At 37.1% G+C, this 26052-nt stretch overlaps 1 protein-coding gene, 1 long non-coding RNA gene and 1 pseudogene across 3 annotated transcripts; 2 read left to right on the forward strand and 1 right to left on the reverse strand.

Moving 5' to 3' along the window:
- Positions 1-5707: 5707 nt before the first annotated feature.
- On the forward strand, positions 5708-7686 carry LOC131023941 (uncharacterized). 2 transcript variants are annotated; one of them, XM_057953606.1, is made up of 3 exons: positions 5708-6220; positions 6412-6689; positions 7227-7686. In XM_057953606.1, the coding sequence occupies exons 1-3, from the start codon at positions 5938-5940 to the stop codon at positions 7542-7544; spliced, it is 879 nt and encodes a 292-aa protein (XP_057809589.1). In that variant the 5' UTR covers positions 5708-5937; the 3' UTR covers positions 7545-7686. The 2 variants fall into 2 exon arrangements, with proteins under 2 accessions (XP_057809589.1, XP_057809597.1); XM_057953614.1 differs by having other exon boundaries at positions 5747-6179; positions 6392-6689.
- Positions 7687-7734: 48 nt separating this feature from the next.
- LOC131023933 (filament-like plant protein) lies at positions 7735-11853 on the reverse strand (annotated as a pseudogene).
- Positions 11854-16515: 4662 nt separating this feature from the next.
- Positions 16516-19498, forward strand: LOC131023954 (uncharacterized). The gene is made up of 2 exons (XR_009101567.1): positions 16516-17257; positions 19143-19498. It is a non-coding gene; the product is annotated as an uncharacterized LOC131023954 (long non-coding RNA).
- The last annotated feature ends 6554 nt before the right edge of the window (positions 19499-26052 follow it).

Raw genomic sequence — 26052 nt, forward strand, 5'->3', positions numbered from 1 at the left:
TTCATACTCACAGTCACAGATCATGTCTGATTTCAAGAGTGGGTGAAGCTTTCATATACTCACCCATGGTTTATTAGCATTATTATCACCAAATTCTTTATTTCTTTTCAATACATACTTTTCTATTCATAAAAAGTGGAGCAATTTTATTAATTTTGACATCTACAAAAATTAGGACATTTTTCTTTTTAGTACATGACCTTATATTTTTTCTTTATCTTTTACCCTTAGTTACAGATACTCGCTGCTTAAAAAAAAAAAAAAAAAACCATTCTTCGTCCACACTTAATTTAACTCAATAACCCATTTCATTTAATGGTGGGATCCTTTATTCACTATATAAATATCATCAAATATTGTATTGATACATGTGTTCATTAAAATTGCCCCATTTTTCATGAACAAAACGAGTATTTAGCTATAGTTTCCTGTTAAAATTGTAGAAGTAGGCAAGAATTTGAGGAGAAGGTACTGTGGGATTGTTTCAGTGTGAGGAAAATTTATTAGGTAATTAATTGGGGATTATGGACTACAAAGTAAGATGATAAATTTATAATTATTTTTTTATTAATATGTTAGAAGCGGCCCAATCTATTTTTGGTCTGGGGCCAAATTTGTAAATAGCCCACCCTATTTGAATATAGAGCAGTCAGAAGTGTGCATGAGTGAAATGAAAAAAAGTACCACAATTACATATTCATAGCCTCCATTTTACTCTCTATAGCCCCTTACTTATTAAAATATTAAAAATATTTACATATAGACTATTTTATCCCTTAGCCCCATTTTTTTTTCTTTCGTATGCTTTTCTTGAGGCTCCTCAATATCTGTCAGTTTAACAACAAAATTCGTCCACTGTTCCGCGTCAAATCCTTGGCAATGGCCCAGATCAAACCTTACGCCATTTTTCTACAGAATTTTTAAAAGCACGGTTATTCAAGCATTTCATCAAACATGTGGACTGCATTCTAATGATAACATGTAACTTTGAGGCTCAATCATAGCAAGTGGGATCCAAATTCAAAAGAAAAATCAATTCGCAGTAGCAATTGGATGGCTAGTAAATCGCCACGCCTTTTAGTTTTGATCTTGGGAAGAAGTTTTAGGATTGTATGCAATTTTTATTAATGGGGAAAATCTCATCGATACGAAATGAGCATACAATTTGTTAAGTATAGATTTTTCTTTCCCCCGTTTTCCTCTTCCACTCCATTACATTCTTCTTCAATTCCTTGCCATTTTCTAATGAAAGTGATAGCCAAAGTGAAAAACACGATCAAAAGATATAATAGGCTAAAAGGAGAAAAGAAGAAGTCTAAAAATTGAAGAGCAACTATTTACAGAATTTTGAAGGCTAAAGTCACGTCAAAAGAAAAAAATATAGGGCTAAAGGGTAAAATAGTCTATATATATAAATATTTTTAATAATTTAATAAATAAGGGGTTATAGAGAGTAAAATGGAGGCTATGAATAGAATCACCCTTACGCTAATCAAGTTAATTTGAGATTATAAAGATTCGATTGGCACGAGTGATTATAGTGTATATATAATATATTTATGGTATTTTAAAATTTTATTTGGTATAAAATACATGTTTTTTATAAATAAAAAGTTCAAAAAATATTATACAAATTTGAATAATTTTGTATACCACTCTGGGTGGTGGTATACGTAATATAAATTATAATTATAATCATTAATAACTTTATATAATTTTAATACATTATACTAAACAACGAATTAGTATATTTTTATAAATATTTTAATGCATTATACTAAACATGATATTAATAGGGATAATTGCCTGTAAATTCCTAACGTTTACACGGAATTGATTTTTGCACCTTTTTTATTTTTCTACTTTTAAATACCTAACCTTTCGTTTTTGTCTCGAATTTGTCCGATCATCGGTTTTTTCTAACGCCGGCGCCGGAAATGCCACTGTGGCTACCGGAATAGATGAGATGGCAACCGGAATTGACACCTAAACATAATTTTTACATGTGGCAAAAAAAATTAAAAAAAAAAGAAGAAAATTTCCAAGTCATCATCTTCCCCAACCTTATTCACCTCTTCCCCCTTTCCCCCCACCCGCCGGCGCCGCTCGCCGCCACCATACGCCAGCGCCGGCCACCCCTTCCCCCATTCCCAGACCCATCGGCCCTCTCCCATCCCCAGATCTCGTCGGTCTCCCACTCCCCAGACCGCAACGACCTGTCCCCTCCCTAGTCCCCAACCCGCCACCGCCCATGCCGCCACCATTGCCGGCACCACCCCACACCGTTCTCACCACATTCGCAAGCAAAGACGGCAGCGCACAAAGGGCAACAATTCGTGCCCTAGATCCGCAAATCTCCACCAATTCGCGCCGCCCCCTGCTGCGCCACCACCACCATCGCCACCACCAATTCCCCCGCGCTTCGCCGCTTCAATTCGGAGAAATTGGAACTGGTGAGATGTGAAGGGAAAGAGGGAAAGTCAGGTGAGAGGGGGAGGGGGCGGCGGAGGTCGGCGGGATCTGGGGATGGGGGAGGCGAAGGTCATTGCGGTCTGGGGAGTGGGAGACCGACGAGATCTGGGGAGGGGGAGGTCGGAAGTCCACCACGAAGTGGAGGCTGGTCTGCTGCTCCGCCGCTTGGTCGCGCGCCTTGCTCGTGCACTACCACGAAGTGGAGGCTGGTCTGCTGCTTCGGAGGACGGCGGCGGCGATCGACTTCCTCCGCTGCTCCAGGCGGTGGAGCGTTGGTGGTGGTAGCGGTGGGTGGCGGCGCCGGCGGTGGTGGAGGTGGCAGGGGGCGGCGCCGGGTGGGAGATGGAGAGTTAGGGTTTGGGTGGGGAAGGGAGAAAGGACGATTGAGGGGGGGGTGATTTTCCTTTTCTTTTCTTTTTTATTTTTATTTTTTTTCCACATGTATTTTTTATTTCAATTTTTTCATATTTTTTTGCCACATGTCACAAATGAGCCAAGTGGAGAATTCCGGCTGCTACAGTGTGAATTCCGGCTGCCACAGTGGCATTTCCGGCGCCGGTGTAAGAAAAAATCAGTGAATCGGATAAATTTCAGACAAAAACTAAAGATTAGGTGTTTAAAAGAAGAAAAATAAAAAAAGGTGCAAAAACCAATTCCGAGTAAACGTTAGGAATTTACAGGCAATTACCCCATATTAATATGACATATAATAAATGAAATACATCTCAATCAAACTATTAAGCCGGGTTTAAATCTCAACAACAAAAAAGATAAAAATGAAAGAAAAACAACACACAAAATTTACGTGGTTCAATCATAAAAATCTATGTCCACATGAAGTAATCAAATTTTTTTACTATCCATGGCTAGAGATTACAATTACAAGGATAAAATGATGAAAAGAGAATGACCTTGAATTTACAAATGAAAGTCCCATTTATAAGCATAAAAGTAAACTTAGCACTTGGACCCATTAACTCAAGTTATTAGACCCAAGCCTTGTTACATTAATCTACTCTTGGAACTGAGGTGTCCAATAATAGGTCATGCTGAGAATATATTTTTTCTGTGAAGTGTCATTAGCTCTGGATCTTCAGAGCTGCATCTTATTCTTACTTTTGAATCTCTGATGTCACGTGGAACTTATCTCCCAAATGATTCACCATTTTCTACGTCTTTATTGATTAAGTCAACACTATGAAGTCAGCGTTGCACCAAATATTTAAAATTACAACAATAATAATAAAAATAAAGAGAAAAATTTATCCATGTCTCCGGTATGAAGATAATTACGATCCATGATTCAGCTATATTTTCTACAACGCTGAGCTCTCGATTTTACCCCTCATCACAAACATATCATATCTTATCTCATATCATGTACTAAATGAGCCTTAATTAGGGGAAAACATGTTAGTAGCTTATGTAACTTAAGTCAAACATCAATTGTCCTCATATCATTTATATTTATCTAACCTTAGTTTGGATATGATTCATAAGGTCTAGTTTAAATTATTAAAATAAGGTGTTGACTTATTTTTAAATATGCCGCAAGTGTACAGATTCAATTGAGTATTTTAATAATTAAAATTGTATTCCACATAGACTGAAGAATTACAATGACTACTATCCTGAAATAAGATCCTCTATTTAGACTAATAAAAACTTGAGTTAGCTTTAAATTAATCTAAAGTAAACAAATGAAATGAAATAAAATAAAATATATAAAATAAAATAACTTCATCGATTAGTCATTCAAGAACTCGATTCTTCATAGAACAAACATAATTGAAGTCTAAACCTATTTCTGTAGTGAATAAACCATAGATTATAAGCACGACTATTGTTCTCAAATCGTACTTAAGCATGTAACTCCCAACAAATCATAATATTATTATCCTCACACAATTCTCAAGTCCTCTTTGCTAATATTGAAAGACATGTTCCATATTCTCATTCAAGCATTAATAATCAATCAAAATAAGTTCATAAATCCATCACCTAAGATAAAGAATTATTAGACACAACATATGAACTAGCGAACTATAAATAAGGGTAGACAAAATCATTCACAATAAAAACCATACAACAATTGCAGAGTCTTGCTAGTGATTGCTTCAACTCCATGTATATTCTTTTCTCGTTTCTTCTCGCAAGCTCCACAATGTAAAATATGCAAAAATTCAGAAAATGAAGGCTAGGTCCTCTTCTTTGAAGCTTTCAGTGGTATTTATAAATCATGGTGTTAGATACTGAGGAATTCAAATGAAAATCAAATTTAGGCCTGAAATTCATCAAAACCCATCAAATATCTAACAAACACGCGGCCCTGGCACCAAAGACATACGGTCGTGCTCTCAAAACAGCGGCACACGCAGCCGTGTGTTTGTGCAGCGTGCAAATTTCAGCTTTGCGCAATTATTTAAACTATCCTCACCACTATTTCATTGTTACTACAAAGTGTAGAGAGAATGTTTCTCGAAATAATTTATGTCAAGATTAAAAAATAACAAAATAACATGAACGATTAATTTTTAAATAATTATTCGATCATTTGGATTGAAAGAGGTGTTTTTTTTATAAAAAAAAATTAATATTAGTAAATACTTTTTGATTTCGTGATTAATTTTTGAATAATTATTCGATCATTTCGATTGAAAGAGATGTTTTTTTTTAACATTATTAAACATTCCCTCCGTCCACGAAAGAACTTCCTATCTTTCCTTTTTGGGACTGCCACGAAAGAACTTCCTACCTATTTTTGGACTATACCCCACCACTTATAATTACTCTTATTTTTCACTTTTCACAACTCTCAATATTAATTATAACACACTTTCACTACTCCCAATACACTTAACTACCTTTTCCATTCTCAATACACTCAATAATATTTTTTCTTAAAACTCGTGCCACTCCCTCCTATAAAGTTCTTTCATGGACGGAGAGAGTATTTTTTAAATTTATATTTACATAATTATTCGCTGCAGTCAAATCTAAATTTCTGAATCTGCGACTACTTTTTTTTTTTGATCGGGCAAAGTCATGTTAGATGTTAGTAGTTAGTTCCCCATCCACTCCAAGAACCACCTTATCTCTCCATTCACCAAATCCACCTTATATCTCCAATTCGCTCCCAAGAGGGATCGAACCCAGATCACTTCACTTAAGTGAGGACCTGGTGGCCAGTGAGCTAAGCCCCCTGTTTTCTGAATCTGCGACTACTACTAGAATGGAAAAAGTAGGAAGAGCCGAAGAGGGGGAAAAAGAAGAATTAGCAGTAGAAGAGAAAAACGTTACTTAGTCAATGTGGTAATGGCAAAAGCAAAAACGCTACTTGCGTCTTTTTCTTTTGGTCCATAGCCGCATTTAGCGCCTCGCTTTTTGCCTTTTTGTCTGATTCTGTGAGAGCTGTGTGTGTACCATTCTGCTCCTCCACCGCCGGCAAAAATTACCGAACGAAATATGCCGAGGGATGGCGGCGGCAGCGGTCGCGGCCGCGGAGGTGCGAGCAGAGTTCAGAAGGAGAGCGAAGCTGGAGCGTTTTTCATGGCTACTCTAGTGATGTGGAGCGTCTCAGTTTTCTTCGAAATCCTCTTCAACAAGCGCTCCGAGCTACTTCCGATCATCATCGGCTTCGCCTTCTTCCAGTTGGCGAACGCCGTCATTCGGAAGTTCGTCTCACGCGACCCGATCTTCGTCAACACGTGCGTTTCCCTCATCCATTCCTTCATCACCTCTGCCTCTGGTCAGCTTCGCAATTCGAGCTATTGAATTAGGGATTTTAGATGCTTTCTGATTTTATACTAAATTAGGTATATATTCCTGTATATTGTTTTTTCGTAAGCCATAGATGTTTGTGGAGTGTGATTTCCTGAGTTGCAGTGAGCGAAAACGTGTTTAATTGTTTCTGAAACAGAGTTTTCATGTGCCTCGCAGTGGTACTAATCTTGCTGAATCAGTCAATGGAGATTGGTGTGGATAAGATGTTTGAACACTCACAACTGGTTGAGGTTACTTGGCAGTGGGCGTACCAAGCTCTGTGCTTCTCGTGCGGTTACTTTGCATATGATCAGTTGGATATGTTGCTCTATCGGTTGTACAGTGGTTGGATCCCCTCAATCCTTGTGCATCACTTAGTGCTCCTAGTTTGCTTCACGCTGGCATTGTATCGGAAGATCACCATCAACTATCTTATCCTCACTCTTGTCTGCGAGGTAAAAGAAAAAAACTATGCGTTCCAATGCATATCACGCTTGCATTTTGATCTAGGATTGCACTTTTTCGTCATTTGCAATCTGTTTGACTACTGTAACATTGGGAATTGAAAGCCTTCATGAAGTTATGAAACTGAGTTATATTCTGAGGTATTTCATTTGTGAAGTGATGCAATGAAACTAGTCATAGGTATGGACGAACGAGGGCATCATTATCATGCTTCATTTGTGCATGATTGCCGCGATGACTTTACTGCTTAACGATTGTTAAATAATGCAGTATCTGATGCTAATGATATCAGAGTTATCAGGAATTTACTTTTGGCATGTCAGATAAGGTTGAACAAGGGCGTGCTTATGGAATGTTTTGTTTGGTTCTGCATAATATATTTGGCTATCTAAAACTAGGTTAATGCATCAGAATGATCATTCTTAACTCTCAATATCACAAATATGAGTTCAATAAATGAAGACATGATGACAGATGTATTCTTATCTTGGTGCTGTTCCTGATGCTGTAGTGTTTCCTCAATGCAGCTACATTCAATCTTTTTGCATGTACGGAAAATTCGCCGTATGGCTGGCATCCGTGATGCTGGGAGCAAGATTGTGAAAGCAGAATGGGTTCTTAACTGGTTGACATTTGTGTTTGCAAGATGCATGTCTCACATTCTTATCACAGTCAAGCTGGTCATAGATGCTTCAAAGTTCGACAAGGGTGTGGAGCTCCCGCTCGCTCTCTCCGGAATGGCGGGAATGAATATGCTAAATGTTTTCCTTGGTATTGATCTCTTCAATGCTTACAGAAAAGAGAGCAGGTTTCAGAAGGATCACAATAATAATCATCAGGAATAATATATTTGTTAATTCTTTCAGTATCTTGTTTAAATGCAGTGTCGAAGAGTGTGTTGCTGCTGTGATATGACTGTATCATCTTGTAAATCACATCATCATACGAAGAAATGAAAAAGCTGAAGAATTATGTGTTTGGTGTAAACTGCAGTGTGTTCTTTCCCTCTCTTGTGCGTTTACCTTTCTTTTGAGATGATTTAATGAGGAGAAGCATTTAATTAGGGGGGAAGATGCAAACAATATAGAGTGTTTCTACTTTCTATCTGGAAAATACTAATCTCTGTTCTACACTATTCTTGACTGTTTTCATGCTCTACCACACTCTTACTTCGGGAGAAAAATTTCCCGAAACTGTTCCAGTTCTTGGCAGCTGTTACATGGTTGGTTGATGATGGTGATGAAGAAGACGAGGATCGTGATGAATCCTTGTTCCCGTTTGCAAGATGGCTATAGCTCTCCACTGATGTTCCTGGATGACCCGCGTCATAGTTTGGCAGTAACGCCCCGTTTGAAGGTAATCTCCACAGTTTTTCTGTGTCTGAACTTGATGGATCTCTTGAGAACCCTGGTATGCTTGAAGTGTCTATGAAGAAGTCTTCTAATGTTGCAAGAGACTGAAGCTGCCTTCCGAGTGATGCAATTGTTTTCTGGCACTCGGCAAGCTTATCAGCAGCGACAGCCAGATCCTCCTGCAATTGGAAAAGTTCTCATTTGATACTGCTAATAATTGCATAAGAGTAATGAACAGGTACAAGTGTTGGAAACTTTAAGTGAGTGACCTTACCTGCTTGACTTTTGGTTCACTGTTTGAGTGCATACTTTGCTGGAGCTCAAATTCCCCAATCGTTCTGGTAAGCTCGTTCTCCAATTCTCGACACTTGTTCGTTAGTTGGGCTGATAACTTTCGTTCTTCTTCTATTTCTGCCTTCAATGAATCAACACTTGAAGACAGGGTTTTCGTTAGTTGTGCTGATAACTTTTTTTCTTCTTCTATTTCTGCCTTCAATGAATCGACACTTGAAGACAGGGTTGTGGATGCTACTTCCATGGTGCTGAGCTGAGATTCAAGCAACTCTTTCGTCTCATAGACTGCATTTAGCTCGTTTTGTAGCTCGTCCAACCTGATCCGCTGAAGCTCAGATTCCTCTATTGTTCTGGTAAGTTTGTTCTCCAACTCTTGGCACCTTTTCTCTGTTTCAGCTGATATTTTTCTTTCGTCTTCTATTTCTGCCTTTAAGGAGATGACACTTGAGGACTGGGTTCTCGCTTCTTCTTCCATGGCGCTGAGCTGGAATTCAAGTGACTCATTCGTCTCATACGCTGCAGTAAGCTCATTTTGCAGCTCCCTAAACCTGATCTCAGCTTCTGCAATCCTACTTTTTGCGGCCTTCAGGGCATCTACAGTTTTGTCTAAAGCATTACGAAGCTCTGATCTCTCTGCTTCCGTCGTTTCTAAAATATTTTCCAGGTCAGCTACTCTCCGGGTCATGGAATCGAGCTCTGCTATTAATGGCTTATCCGAAGAAGCTTCCCCAGAAACCGATTCTAGTGCTGCTGCAGGCGGAGTATTACTCTTCGTCTCAGACATTGCTGCAAGGCGTTCCATCTCCAGAAAATCATCCATCATATCAATCTCAAGGCTCTTAGTTGATGGCTTCTCATTCTTGAATTGATCGAGCTCTGAGGTCAACGTCGAGGCCCATGAATCCAAGCAGTCCGGTTCGGATCCATTCGCTTCCATCCTCTCCCCAAAGTCCGAACGGCTATCTGTGAAGGACACCGTGTGAAAAGAAGATGCAGGAACAGACTTCTGACCGTTGAGAGGAGATGATTTTCGTGCTACAGATTGGAACCTTCGACACTCTGCCTCAAGCCTAGCAACCTTCTTGATGCTCTCCAGATGCAACTTGCTAGCAGTCTCTGCAGCTCGGGTGCTCAAATCCCTCTCAATGGTCAAGACTTCCAACTCCCTACAACAAGAAACAAGCTCATGCTTCAAGAACGACGTCTCCTTCTCCAACGCCTCGACAACAAAGCCAGTATTCAGATCAGCACAGGCGGAGTTCTCAGCTCTTGAAGCTTCTGCTTCGGCCTGAAGATCTTGGATCCGCCTCTCGAGATCAGCCTTCTCCGACTCCCAGCCTCTGTTCGTCTCGGCCAGAGCATCCGAGATTCGTCTCTCCTGCTCGTCTCTCGCTTGCCTCAGCTGCCGTACGCATTCCTTGAGGGCGCCATCGAGATGACTGTTCTTCACTTCCAAGCTCAAGTTCTGCTGCAGCGCAGCCTCGAGCTGCTGCTTCACCGCGGCCACTTCATTTTCTGCCTTTTCCCAGCCTGTTATATGCAAAACTTTAAACATTAAACATCTTATCTCATCTTCATAGGCCCATAGCCTATCTTTAGAAGTTACTTTCTCAACTTAAAAAAAATTGAACAAATTAGTGAGAGAAGTGAAGAAGTGTTACCAGCTACAGCTTCTTCAGCAACTTTGGCATGCTGTTTAACTAACTCTTCCTTGGCACCAACATTGACAAGAGCAGCTGATAGCTTTTCTGTTAGACTCTTGACACTTCCTTCACTTCATCATCACCTATCTTAGCTTCCGATGTTACTTCAGGGGACTGCGTACCCGATTCCCGTATTGCTTCCTGCTGCAACAAAATACGGATTAGTGCTTGTTTGGTTCAAGTAAAGGAACGGAAAAGGATGAGAATGGTAACAATAATTGTTATTTTTATTGAGTGTTTGGTTCAACAATGGAAATGAATCATTAATAAGGGTTTCCTTTTCTTTTGTTTCTCCTCTATTTTAAGGGGATAATAATTGGGTGATTGTGTAACTATCAAGTAAGGGTAATGAAACAAAACAACAAACAATAGATTCAATTAATTAAATCTCTTTCCAAGCTCCAAAAAAGCTCAACCAAACATTGGTTCAGTAACAAACCGAATCCGAACATCTCCTATTGTATTTGTGATGGTCGCCATGTCTCAAGAAATTTTTGAAAATCTGCCATATTTTGCTCATGGAAAATGTGCACCAAGAGTTGTTGCATAAATATGCAATAGAGGATCTGACTAAACACTAGAACAAAAACTCTTCAACAAAAACTACACAACTTCGAAAAAATTTATAGTTTTCAAGAAAGTTTATACGAGTGAATATTAGGCCAAAATCATATCCTATACTATTACTACTTTCATATTTCTATGTTGGAACTATCGACTTTGACCATTCAATACCCAAACTGCAACAAACTAAGTAAATAAACTACAGCAAACTATGCAAACATGAATGCTACATCACATTTCAGACTATCCTAGCCAGTTTTTCGGTACCCAAAAATTCATTTGAGTTATAAAATAACAGACATTAATATAAAGTACCTGCTCATCTGAGAATCTCTCAGAATGTGAAGAGATGGATTCTGAGCTCTCACTTTCACCACCACTCTTCTCGGAAGATTTCTTCTTCCATGGCCATTTCCTTTTCTCCATCTTCGTATTCGACTTACATATTCAACCAAATCAAAGCATCACTAAAATGTTCATCTGCAGAAACAAATAAATTCACAGCATAAATTCGGACAAAACTACCACAAAATCATGGATAATCTAACTGACTAATTCAACCTTGAAGAAATAGTTAGCACTATTGTTGCTATAGTCTTGACTTCTAATCCAAAAACAAAAAAGAAAACCACAAAATACAGCTTCTTACAGCTGATCCAAGAACAAGTTACCTAACACTACTGTTTCAGACAAATGATTCTATCTATGTATTAACACATGAAAGCGGCAATTTATCAAATATGATTTTCTTCTTTTTTTACTTATAAAAGAATAGATACGCCATAAAATTCGCTCCCTTCAAACCCCAGCATTTGAACTCTTCGAATTTGCAGCATTCAAACGAAAATTACAAACGTGCCCGATAAAAATAAAGAAAAGGAAATCTTTCAGATGAATAGAACAGTAGTTTAGCAACAGAAATCTTACATTGGATGAGTAATCAAAGAAATCCCATTTCAAAAGATCCAATCTTGGAGTAGTATCAAGATGAATTTCCCCCAAGAACACTAATAAATTTCACTTTCTCGAGAACTGCAGAGGTTGGTGTAGTTCTGGGCAATCATATTTTCTCAATAAGAAATGAAAAAAATACAGGCAAAGATCTGAGGACCATCTTGTTAAAATGTGAGATAACCGATGAATTATAAACTAAAAAATAGAGTAATATTTTTCTTTTCTTTTATTTTTAGCTTTTGGTATTTAAGTGATCGAGGAGCAGAGCATGTGATGGTGACCGCATACATGTTTTCAAAGCGAAGAACAAGACTACTTTTGCAGCTTTTCTATGTGTGTAGTTAATTTTATGTTTTTTGAATTATCTAAAAACACATTTATTTGGAAGTTAATTAATGGTGGTGTTATTCCCGCCCAATAAAAGGGTGTTTACTTATAAATAAACATCGCTTCCTTATTGGTGGTGGTTGCTTCTAGTTTAGACTTTGGTTGGTTGCTATGATTTATTGATACAAGAATCGAGATAATATGCGTTGATAAATTCAATTTGAAGGATGAAATTAAAAATGAGTTAACATATAAATTTATTCAATTTCATATAATAAAAATAAAAGATATTCATTAAAATAATAAATTTAGAAATTAATTAAATTTTACTCCCTCCGTCCCACTTCAATTGACATTTTTGAGTTGAACACGGATATTAAGAATAAATGGTTAAGAGTGTAAAGTGGTGTTAATGGGCAAAAATGCCTCATCCCTTATGTGTTTTTTGAAAAATGCCCTCCCTAAATATGTGAAGTGCCTAATTTACCATTTGATGTTGATGGGTTTGTTTGGTTGTTTGTGAAAGTCTTACACATTTGACCGATTTGACAGCCATCGGTCATAAAAGTCAACGATTTGACAGCTATCAGTCAAGAGTACATATGATCGGTGAGTGGCTAGCCGGACACATGATTTTATCGGTCGGATCATGTGTCTGACCGATAAAATTATGTGTCCGCCCGGCCGGACACATGTTCTAGCCACCCACCGGTCATATGTACTCTTGACTGATAGTTGTCAAATCATTGACTTTTATGATTGATAGCTGTCAAATCGGTCAAATGTGTAAGACTTTCACAAAAAACCAAACAAACCTATCAAATCAAAGGGTACTTAAAGAATAGGGCATAGAATGCTTTGTATAATAAGAGAGGGCATTTTTACAAAAAAAGATAAGGAAGTGGGCATTTCAAATTTTTACTCGTGTAAAGTGGGTAGGGTCTACTTATTTTATGTGAGTAGAGAAAGTAGGGACCACATACTATTTTAGAAAAATGCCAATTGAAGTGGGACGGAGGAAATATATAAGAAGATAATTTTGCCCCTATCATTAATTTTTCAATATAATTTTCTCTTCTCTTTTTATTCCATCTCTCTTTGTTGATCTCTTTCTCTGCGGAGAGGCTCAGTATCTAATAGTTGCCCCTCTCTGTTAGCCGACGATTTCCCCTATTTCATCAAAGTGAATAGAATCACCTTTATATTTATTAGTGTGTGTATGTAGTTGCCAATGATTTTCCTTAATTTTCCCTCTCTGGTGGTTTGATAAATGCTTATTTTGCATAATTTTTATGGATTACTCTCTTCGTCCCCCAAACATCTTCCTAAATAAGGATATCATGAGTTTTAATAAAAGTTAATTGTGTATTTGATAAGTGGAGAATGGATCCCACAAAAAGTGAAATTGTAAGAGTAATACGGAGTAGTTAGTGAAAGTGGAGAATGAGTTCCACAAAAAGTGACATTGCAAGAGTAATAATTAGTGAAATTATTTTCAAAAATAGGTTAGGAAGATATTTTGGGGACGGACCATAATAGAAAGAGAGGAAGATGTTTGAGAGAGGGAGGGAGTATATTCTTTGCATTGTGTCTTTTGTGTAATGTTTTTTGGATATGAATTCGCATTATTTTGTAATATCACGTTTTGGTATAGTTTTGGCCAGTTTTGTGCATGAATGAGTGTTTTGTAGCAATAATATTGATGGAGAGGGCGAGAATGAAGAGAAACGGGCTTGAAAATCGAGAAAAAGTCGAAGAAAATAAGAAAGAATGGAAAAACAGAGAATTTCGGCGATCGTCGTTGTGATCGCCGAAATAGTGAAGGGTTGATGAAGAGAATTGGCAATCACTAAAATGATCGTCAAAATCGTTGGATGCGTGCACAAGAACGGCGATCGGATTCAGCGGTCGTCGAAATCATTAAGGTGCTTAGAGAAATTTCGGCGACCGATGGGGTTGGTCGTCCAAATCTACATTTTTTTTTATCAATTTTTGAATTTTATTTGTATTTTCTAAATTTTGTACTGGGTTTTTTCTCTAGGCCTATAAATAGGTCATTGCGTTGACCTATTTAGGGGTCCACATTCATGTTTTCAAATTCATGGTCTTAGAATTTTATTGTTTTCCTAGTTTATAGAACTTGGATCAGATTTGTACAAGATTGATGATTCAAGTTGTTCACATTACTTTTATTTCGGGTTTTATTTAATTTAATCTTTTCAATTGCTTCTCTTTTATTTTTGTTTTTGATTTATTTTGCTATGTCTAACTAGTTTCTTTTCTAATTTCAGGGTTTGTATGTAGTTGATTGAATTTATGTGAATTTATCCTTCAATTTCTGATTCATGATTCCTAATTCTTGGTTTCTTGTGAATTATCTGATCAATAATTTGCATGTCTAGCTGCCCAATTTGAGACTTGAATGTGATAACTGTTCAACTAATTCGTGAATGCATGATACAGTTTTACCTTGAGACTTTAATGTGATAGGTGGACTATATGAAGCTATTATTTGTGTGCTTTTGGGAGTTAATTTTTTCTCTTAAGACTTGAATGTGATAGGGATCATAGTTGTTCGTTAGAGAAGGTTATGAATATGATTGTGATATTTCATCGGGACTGTATTAAAATTGGTAATTGAATCAAAGGTTAAATACATAGGTTTAATTAATGTGTCAATACATTCCCTAAGGTCAGTGTCTTTATTATATGATTTTATTCTTTGGATTTATTTGTTTTGTCTTGAGTCTAGTTTTAGTTCTTCATCATATTTATGTTTGCCTGGAGATTGGATTAGTACTCGTGTAGGATTATTCATAGTGTTTCCAAATCTTCAGCACATATGGATACAATATTCTGCTTACTGCTTGCTATCAATTACACTGTATAAGTCGCAGCTTTTATTGATAGTAAAATAGTGATCATAGTTTCCCTTCTCTACGAGATTGTGTGTATAGCAAACATTAAGCAAACTAATGTTTAATTGCGTACTGATCTCTGTATGTCTGTAACGCTACAATTCCAGTTCATTTGAGGTTGTGATGATGAGTTTTTCTAAATTGGAGGCGGATCTAACCCGTATCTCGGCGGGGCAAACCCGGAGGGCATTTCTATCTCTCTAGATCTCATGCAACCGGGGTTTGCAGCTATGGTGGTGACTATTTCTCTTGCATGTTCTTTCGATTTTTTTAGATATGAGCTTCACTACTACTTTGTTTTTCCATATTTTAATTTCATCAGATGCATTGGAAAAAAATGATGTACATTATGCTTTTGTGATTTTTCCAATAAAAAAAAATATACAAGTGATTGATAAATTATTGTGGATTTAATCAAATATTTGAGGTTGTGTGCTGTCAAATTATTGTGTGAGTGAGTTTGTGTTGTTAATGTTCTTGGATTTACAACCAACTCAATGAATTCATAACTCAATCTCTAGTGTTGGTCTCAAGTTTTAAAACTCGAATTCACAATTAGTTGTCTCGGTTGTGAATTTGAGTTTTAAAACTATAATTCACAACTAGCTGTCTTGGTTGTGAACTCGAGTTTTAAAACTAGAATTCATAACTCAAATATAGATTGATTGTGAATTTAAATTTTAAAGTCACTAGAAATAGTCTTGGTTATGAATTCGAGTCTTAAAGCTGAAATTCACAACTAGAAATAGTATTGGTTGTGAATTCGAGCTCAAAAACTCGAATTCATAATTAAAAAATCAATGGATAATTTTTAAGTTGTTTATGTGAAGGGTAAAATTGTAAGCGTGACTAATTTTTATTTTAGTAGATAATTTTTTTAAATATTTCAATTTGAACATTTTTTAAGTCCACTCATAAGAAATTTATAAATATATTTAAGAAAAATAAATTTATTTTGTTTTCAATCTCTCTCTCTCTATGACTTCCTCATTCCTCCATCGCCGCATCTACTCAAATAAAAAAATCCTCATAGATACAATGGGAATGAGCCGCGAGCTCAATTAGATGATGGTAGCCCCTCTCCCCCGCTGCTTCCGCCGCATCGACGACGAGGACGACAGAACAACCCTCCGCCACCGTCGTAGGTCTGGCTGGTCAAATCAGCGTTGAAGCTTCTGGCGGAGCACTGCCCGTAGGGGCGAAACTAGCGAATGCGGTTGAGGGCCGCTCGACGGTGGTGGTGCTGCACCGGCTCTGTCGCTGTGCAGAGAGGCGGGCGGAGCTGCGTAAATCTGAACTAGGGCAGGAAGAAGGTAGTGAGAAAGAGAGATAGATCTGACGCTGCATAAGAAAAAGAGAGTTAGTGGAGAGAGGCCATTTTTTATTTTATTTTTATTAAAGATAAATTTGTATTTTTGTATAAAAAATGGTCAAATTTTAAGTTTTTTTATATGGGTGGATAAATTTTAATTTTTACTATAACAAAATGGCCAATTTCATAATTAACTCAAAAAAAAAAATACTCCCTCCGTCCACGAAAAAGACTCTTACTTTTTTTTTTTGTCCATAAAAAAGAGTTATGTTTTACTTTTTATACAATTATACCCTTTATAACTTTATATATTTACTTTATTTGTCATTGGAGGACCCACCTCAATAATTAAGAACTCTAAATATGATTAACAATAAAAAAATCCTAAGAATTCTTTCTGGTTCACTTCTATCTAGAATTCTCACTCAATATCATCTCTCACTCAAACCCTACTTTCTAGATTTCTCTAAAGGTGCGCCGCCTCTCTCCTTCTTCATTGTTCATCCGTATGAAACCCTAAATTGATGGTAGAAAATCGTCTCTTTCCTTCCTTCTTCATCCATCTAAAACCCTAAATTGAGGATAGAAAATCGCCTATCTCCTTCGTGTTTCTAGTCCACATTGCCTCCCTCAAACTCGGTGCCTCGCTCCTTTGTTCTTCACCTTAAGGCTCTGCCTCCCTCTTCGATGAATCTCACCCTCTCTCCTACTTCTCTCTCTGAAATCAGTGATTCTCTTATCAAATCACCATTTTTGCCACCGTTAACGATGATCCCCACGGAGTCGGACACTGTGGTGTCATAAACGCCTTTGGTGGAATCTTTTCTTGACTCCCCGATTTCTCATTGGATGCTCGGTCAGCCTTTCGGTGACACGATGCCTCTGACTGAATCATCTCCAATGTTCTGCTATCGTTGACGGCGACCCACACAGAGTCCCTTTCAATGTGGTCGTGGGCTTTCGAGCCGGATACGGTGGTACCTGAAGCACCTATAGATCTGGTCGTGGATGGCTTCATCGAAGATTAAGAAGGTCGATCGGACAATTGGAATGTCTGGAGTGACGAGATGAGGATTCAGTACCTGCAATTACTTGGCATTTGGTGCCCGGGTGCCTTGGCCCTAATTTAATCAGGTGATTGTGTTCCTAATTTTGAATTTCTACTGGTGGTGGATGATGATGCCTTATTTATTATGTTGGAAGAACATGTTGCTATGTTTTGTCCTGTGTTTTGATTTATTTGGTGTATAACCTTGTGATGACAACTGAACTTTTAGTATATGAGGGTAAATACACTTATGTTGGTTGTGTTTGGTGGGTTGGTGATGCCATATTTGATGTGATCTTCGATCCTGAAATTGTGGTAGTGTTATTTGGGCTGATGATGCCAAATTTATTGTGATTTGCATCTCTGAATTGTTGGGTGAGCATGCATCTATGTTTGGTGTATCACTGTGTGATGACAATTGAACTTTCAGTGTCTGAGGGTAAATACTCTTATGTTGGTTGTGATTGGTGGGCCAGTAATGCCATATTTACTGTGATCTTCGAGTTTGAAACTGTGGTTATGTTATATAGGCTGGTGATGCTAAATTTATTGTGATTTGCATCTCTGAATTCTTGGGTGAACATACATCTATGTTTGTTGAGTTTGGTGGGTTGGTCTTCTGCCTTGGTCTGCTTGGTATATTACCCTGTGATGACAACTGAACTTTTAGTGTCTGAGGGTAAATAATCTCATGTCCGTGTCACCACTAGGTATTCCCTAGTTAAGGAGGTTGAACTAAGATTAAGTCCTTATGTTAATGATGCATAATATAAATTCATATAGTTGAGGCAATAAGTTTACATTACAAACAACTCAAAATGATGATTTCTGGCAGTGTTTATGTTTGTAAACATTTAGCCCAAAAATAAAGAGTAAAACACCAACTAATCCATTAAAATGACTTGTTGTAGTCCGTCCACTAGTGGATCATTGTTGTAGATTGTCCTTGTTCAATTTGTTGTTGCCTTAGTTCATCTAAGCATTATCTTACAAGTTGCTCTTCCACCTCCAAACATTCTGGAAGAATCCCAAGCCTTGAGAGTCTATCCTTATTGATGTGTGGAATTTTGTAGTTGTTGTTGCCCCTGCATTTGATGATTTCTCCCTGTAGTGTAAGGAAACATAGTTTAACTTCACTAGATCAAGCAAATCTTCTACACCATTAGCCAACTTATCATCTTGAAGTGCCTGAATTGCTCTGAAAAATCCTAGATAATTCACATTGGTATCCGGCGAGTTCGGTGGTCAGCAAATCAGTTGGATATTAAATCCATCTGATGTGACAGCTACTATGAAATCAGGGTCTGAATTCTTGATGGGCTTCACATTGTCCTGATCAGCTACTACTAAGATCACTTGGTTGATTATGCAATTCTGATGACTTCTTTTGTGATTGCTAGAATTAGCATTGTTTCCATAGTGCCTTTCAACTTGTTTTTGCTATTCCTTATAGTTGGCTCAACTGTTGTGAATGGGAATATATCAAACTTGCCATCAAAGATGATTTTACATGGTCAATTTGTTGGTCTTGAAACCGCACACATGAACATGATTTTTGTAATGAATCTTTTAGATTTGTATGCTCTATAAGGGTCTATCTCATCTGGCAAGAGGTAGTACTTATATGAGGTTTTGGTTAAATAAAACTATTTTTCATCTATGTGTATTGTGTTATACATAGGCTAAAATTTGATTTTTCCATTTGCATTAATTGCACTTAATTGACTAAGGCTCCAAGTGAGTCTACTTAAATTATTTGAAGTGTTCGGGCATGTTTAATTGCATTGGTATGTGCTCTCACTTTTTGTTTCCTTTATCCACACTCTAAGCAAGCTTTTACTCACTTCAAGCTTGCTCGCCATTTTCCTTATTGTTGACCTTTCTAGAACATATAATTGCTTCACTTTATCTACATCAAGTACTTTTTTATCGCTTTGTTTGATCATTTTTTTATTGACACGAGTTGTACAGGGCTGCCCCATGGATTTTTGTGCACGTGTTGCTGTCCAAATACGCCAAACAGTCCTCACGTCAATGTTGTTCCTTCTTCTTCGCACCGTACCGAAGCTTGCTTTCCTTACTGTTTTGAAGCAGCCACTGTGCTATGTTGTTCCTCTGAATTTCATACATGTTTGCTTTTTTTTTTTCCTCTGCCATTTTGCTCTCTTTATTTGTGTAGTGGTACTTTTGATGTACATGCAAATTTGAGCCTTAAATGATGCTCTATTTATTGATGTATTTGGAGCAAAAAGAAGTTTGAATTTGCCTCCATTTTTTTGGAATGAAATCTGAAAATTTGAGAGGGAAATGAAAATCTAAATTTTTCACTTTAGTCTTTTCAGTTAACTGCTTTAAATTTAAGTGTTTTTAAAAATTTTCAGGTTGGTCCATCTTTATTCAAAATGAAATAAATTTTGATAAAGGAGTTGAAGTGTGAATAAGTCTAAATTTGAAGATCGAAAAATAAATAAAGGGTGTTTCGAAAAAGGAATAAATTTTGAAGGAATTGAAGTGTAAATAAATTCCAAGAATAATTAATTGAATTCAAAATAAATTTTTAAATTAAGATGAAAATTAAAATGTGAAATAATTAATGGAATAATTTCATTAAAGTTAAACATATTGACTTCAAAATTTAATTTGGGATTAAGGAATTCAAAAAGTATCATTAACACTACCCCTACAAATTTACTTTTACTCCACTAACACCTATTTTAATAATTTTCTTAAAATTCGTGTCGAATCCCAAATAGAACTTGTTGGAAAATTGAAGAAATATCTTAACCTTGTTTTGATGATCCCAAAACCCTTATAACTTATTTTTCTAGACTAAACTCTTTTCGAACTCAAGTGTTAGAGTTCATTCTCTAGTTAGACTGAAGCGGCAAAGCTAGTGTTGCCAAGGGCCGACCGGAACCGGCGGTTCGACGCTGAACCGGCCCGCCGGTCAACGGTTCCGGCCCGGACCGTTGACCAACGGGCCGGTTTAGGGCCGAACCGCCAGTTCATCCGGGCCGGTTAAGGTTCATAGGGTTGCCAACCCTGAACCGCCGGTCCGGCCCGTCGGCCCGAAATCGCCGGTTCCGGCGCGGGGGCCGAGGAGAGCAGGGGGCAGGCGCAGGCAGCAGCTGGGGGGGGGGGGCAGTGGGCTAGGCGCCTAGGCCTTGACCGGCCATCTCTCTCTCTCAATTTCAAACTTTAGTTTCAAATTCAAATGTTTGGTTTTATTTTTTATTTTATTTTTTCAAATTTTCAACATTATAATATACTTTTCCCCACACAATTTTATTGTAGTAGCCCGCTCTTTTATTTTTTTTTATTAAGACCAGTGATTGCAATAATTGTTATATTGCCTCTTCAGTTACGGTAAATCCAGTGTTTAGTTATCAACTAATTCAGCTCAGAAATCTGAATTTGATGCCATTGCGTGATATGATCGCAATTGAATTATTGAATCATTCAATAATTTATTTTCCAGTTTAATAACTGACTTAGCAAAGTCAAGTTATTAATTTATATGCGATAGAAATATTATTTCTATTATTTACTTGGAAGTCGTGAATTAATTCCGACTTTCAAGTATTAAATCCCAAGTCTGAGGATTTAATTTAGATAAATACGACGAGTACTTAATTATCGAGAATTAGAGAATTATTACAGAAACAAGTACGAACTATGAGAAATTAGATCACGATAAATAGTCGAATCACTACACTATTACACCAACCCCTTCATCATATCATTACTACAACTATTCATCTTCAATATTCAAAAGCTTCAGCACGCCAAGGAAGAAATTTCACGACAAGATCACAATTGTCAAATGATGCAAATTTCAACAATTGCAGCATGCAAATCTTCAAAAGTTGCAACTCCCGGTACCAAAAAAAAATTTCCACCATTTTGATTCTGTTGTCTGCAGAAATTCCTCTATATATTCACAAGTTATCAGTTCAATACTCGTCACCACACCTATTCCACTTCCGCAAAAGCAATACCCCATTATCGTAAAATCTTAAGTTTCTTAATTGCAATAGCTCAAGGAAGCTCCCTTCGTCGGCCCGTTTCTTCGCCGACCAGCCACTAGGACGTGAACCAGGAACGTGTACTTGTTCCTCCATCTTCAGGCTACCAAATCCAACAATCGAAAGGCCGAAGCCTTCTTTGTATTTGCCTGACCAAAGGCCGCAATATCCTTCGGAGGCCAACGTCGAATTCCCGACTTAGCCACCGGCCAACTTACGGCCTTCGTTTCTCACTATCCTTACGACGAAAAAGGATCGAGAAACCACCGTTGTGTAGCCTGATCTACCTCGCACGAGGAAGACTAAGTCGTAGACCTTCGCGGCTAAACACCATCGCGGAACGACGACCAGAAAAACCCCCGGTGAACAACTTCCATTAGTGCTCACTTGGACAGGGGTAAGTTGACGCCCTTATTTCGATGCATTCCCGTTTCTATTATATTATGGGAAATTTTTGGGGTATAGATGGGAGTGTGGTGAATATTCGTACAAAGTTTCATGTCATTTGAACTTTGTTTACTACCCTTTTAAAATTCAAGATGTCTACTGCCAGTATCTGCTGAAACTGTCATGAGGAAGATGATTAGGTTAATTATTTCAGTAACCATATGTTGATATTTAGCTCTCAAAGTTTTATTGTATAACGATATATGTGTTAGCTAACTGCATATACAATTTTAGGTCATTCCGGTAACGTTTGCTATTTTTCAAAAATCTGGACTTTCAGTTGGCAGAAACTGCCGAATCTGGTAGGCGATGGGAAAATCGCTATATCTCTTAAACTACTTGGAGTTTTTCAACATACTTTTTTTTCAATTAAACTAGACTCAAAGAGGTTTCTATTGATATAAAATTAGACTCCATATGAGTTCGGAGTCAAAGCAGTTTATTAGTTGAAGTTGAGTCTCTACAGTTTTCTTGAGATGAAATGATTCAAAATAATTCATATTAAGGATTTTAAAGTTCTATTCGACCACGCTAGACGAGAATTAGCTAAATCTATTAACGAGGATTAATAGTAGAATTCCCGATTATCGCTCAGAAGATTAGTTCATGCATACAAGATTCATGCACAGTTAAATTACGCTTTCTCATTAATTGAGAATTTTTTTTCGAGCCAATGTCTTATTTTATATTCTCGTGATTAAGGTCAAACGCGAGAGTAAGAATTACTCAAGGAGTCACAGTACCTTAGCAAAACCTTGCTATCAGGTGGGCAATTTCTTACGCGTAAGATAAAATGCTATTAAAGAACTATGCAAGTTTTATGCTTTATTATGCCTAAATAAGTTAAGCTTTATTATGCTTCACGCTAAATGATTTACGCTATGCTGTTTATACTATTTACGCCTATGTAATTTATGCTTTGTTACGCTTTAATAATTTACACTATGCTATTTACTTTATTATGCTTAAATGAGTTAAAACTTTATTTCTCTTTATTATCTACGCTTGTCACGCTTTAATAATATACGTTATGCTATTTACGCTTAATTACGACTTAAATTTTTATTATTTATTATTTATGCTTTGTTACGCTTTTAAGTGATTTACGCTTAAGTGAGTTACGCTTTGTTACGCGCCTATGTGGTTCACGCTTTGTTACGCTTTAATGCTTTACGCTTATTATTTAACGCCTATGTGAGTTACGCTTTAATGCTTTATGCTTATTATCTAATGCTTATGTGATGATGTTAACGAAATCGATTCCTGAGCGGATAGCTATCTTGTCAGGATATATATTTATATATGCAACGCGACCGTGAGTCAATGAGAGGGTTGGCCGGTCAAACGTCCGTTGAGGGAGGCCTCCCTCAACGGTACGATGCTAGCGTCTGTTGGGGGAGGCCTCCCTCAACAGTACGATGCCGTGTCCGCTGAGGGAGGCCTCCCTCACGGCGCGATGCCTGTGTTCGTTGAGGATCTTCCTCACGACACGATGCTTATTGATATGACTTTTGATGATGAGGAATGCACTTACGCTATTTATGAATTTGAAAATGATAGTATGCAAAGAACTTGAAAGAAGATTCATGTCGCTTATATGATGCTGTGGTTGATGATAAAATGTTAAGCTTATAATTTAGTTTTTGGCAACTGCCCACTAAGTACTTTTGTACTTAGCCCTGCATATGTTTATGAATGTGCAGGTTGAGCTGTGATGGGCGATGAAGTGTTGCTGAGTGGAGTTTTTGTCGAACTTAGAATAGGCTCAGAAAGGATATGTGTCTGCATACATGTATCTCAGTCTTGCCTTCCGCTGCAAACACTGATTATGATTTAGTCAAGTCTATAACTATATGCCAATTACTCTTCAAAGAAATATCTAATGCTTACTCGGGTTCATCGAGTATTTTTTTTTTAATTATATGCGTCAATGCTTCAATGTCTTAAATTTTATTTCAAGAATTAATGCTAGATATTAATGTCTATAATCGAGTTATGAATGAGTCAAATGTGCCCTTTCTAAACCCCGCTTCTTAAATCCCTTCCCTAGTCACGATTTCCCGGATTAATTATCTCTAATTAAGGCCGGTCGTGACATTTATCTAATTCACATTTCCCCCCACCCAATTTTATCTATAAATACCCCCCTTCTTCCACCTTCAAAATCACTCGATTGTATTAACAATTCTACACTCTCATCTCTTCTACTTCTAATTCTCCTCCATTCTTTATGTGCTATTGCTCTTGCTCTATAATTCTTTAGCTATTCTCTTGCTTATTCAATTGCTTTACTTTATTGTTCTTGCTTTACATTATAGTACCACTAGTACTACTATTAAGTACTAAATACTATACTATACTATACTATATATTTCAATTACACTATCACTACACTCACTAGCTCCTTTAATTTATTGTTCATGCTTAACATTATATTATTACTAGTACTACTATTAAGTACTAAATACTATACTATACTATATATTTCAATTACACTATCACTACACTCACTTGCTCCTTTAATTTATTGTTCTTGCTTTACATTATATTACTACTAGTACTACTATTAAGTACTAAATACTGTACTATACTATACTATATATTTCAATTACACTATCACTACACTCACTTGCTCATTTACTTTATTGTTCTTGCTTATTATTCTCTAACCTCTATTATCTATATTCTCTTCTCTACTTATTTATTTGTTATCATGCCTCATGGTCGTGGTAACCGTGGCAAGTCTATCAATGTCGACCACGAAGAAGATATTGATAGCACTCCCACTTCTCACGAGTTTATTCAAAATGTTCAAGTTCCATCATCATCCTCTAGGAGAATGGTGGAAGTGCCAGTTGAACGAGGACATTCCGGCGCACGCCGGGAGGCTGCCGATTTGGCGGGTGAAGCATATGCTAGGCAACTTCAAGAAGCGGAGGATGAAGAATATGCACGCACTTTGCGTAACGAAGAGGCGGAGGAGGAAGCCGAGCAAACACGTCACAACTTTGAGGAGGAAATCCCTCCCACTAAAGGTAAGGGTAAGGGTAAGAGTAAATCACTTTCTTCTAACATTTTCACAAAACATTTTAGGAGGGAACCCGCTCCTAAACATCCAAATGATGCTCCAAATGCTCCCGAGAGGTTCATTGCCTATTGCAACTATTGCAACGCTACTTATCAATGGAAAGCGGGAGGGGGTTATGGCACCCTCATAAGGCACATGGAGAGACAGCACACTGTCGAGTTTGGAATCCATACAACTCAAACTCAACTACATCCCGAAGCTTTCGAACGACAAGGTAATGAACAAGATAATGTTTTATGAAAATTTGATCAACTAAATGCTCGAGATTACATGGCTCGTTATGTTTCAATGAAGCATTTGCCTTTTAGACATGCCGATAAATTTACTTTTGAACATACTATGAAAAATGCTTATAATCCGGTTGCCAAAAAAATAGGTCGAACTTCTATGTGCAAAAATATCCGGCGACAAGCCGAAGAAAGAAAACGTGATTTACGAAAACATTTTGAAGAATTTAAATCAAAATTTTTCTATATGTTCCGACATATGGAGTGATTCTTTCCAAAGATATTCTTATATGAGTATTACTTGTCATTGGGTTGACGAATGTTGGTTAATTCAAAAACGTTTAATTGCATTTAGAGATTTTAATGAAATACATAATGCTACTAACATTGCTCAATTGATTATTTCTGTTTTAAATGAGTATCGCATTTTAAACAAGATATTTTCGGTTGGATTTGATAATGCATCCGCCAACACCGCCTCCATTCCCGAGTTAGTTGCCGCGTGCGCACCCTCTTTTGAAGGTAGGTATTTTCATGCTCGTTGTATTTGTCATATTTTAAATAGATGTGTACAAGATGCTTATACTCTTATTAATAATGTTGTTGATCCCATTAGACAAGCCGTTAATATGTTGCATAGAAAAGCCGCTATTGGCAAAAAATGGCAAAAATATTGTTGTCACAAAAAATTCAATTTACAAATTTTGTTAAAGATGTTTCTACACGTTGGAATTCAACATTTGACATGCTTGCATCTACCATGGAACATGTTGAGCATTTATGTGATTTTTTTAGAGCAACTCCCGAGGCTAAGTTGCTTTTATTGCCCTCTTATTGGAAACAATGTGGTAGTTTATTTCAACTTTTAAAGGGTTTTCAAAATGCTACCACGGATTTATCCGGTGTTTATTATTGTACTAGTATTAAAGTTTTAGAACATTGCATGTTTATTGGTATTGCTTCAAATGATCATTAAGTGGCTTAAATATTTTCTTGAAATTCCCGATATTTTTTTAATTGCTAAGATTTTAGATCCTACAATGAAAATTGATGGTGTTTATCGTCTATTAGAAATTTATTATGGTACCTTTAGA

Source organism: Salvia miltiorrhiza, chromosome 1 (genome assembly GCF_028751815.1).
Source record: "Salvia miltiorrhiza cultivar Shanhuang (shh) chromosome 1, IMPLAD_Smil_shh, whole genome shotgun sequence".
In the NCBI taxonomy this organism is placed as follows: Eukaryota; Viridiplantae; Streptophyta; class Magnoliopsida; order Lamiales; family Lamiaceae; genus Salvia; species Salvia miltiorrhiza.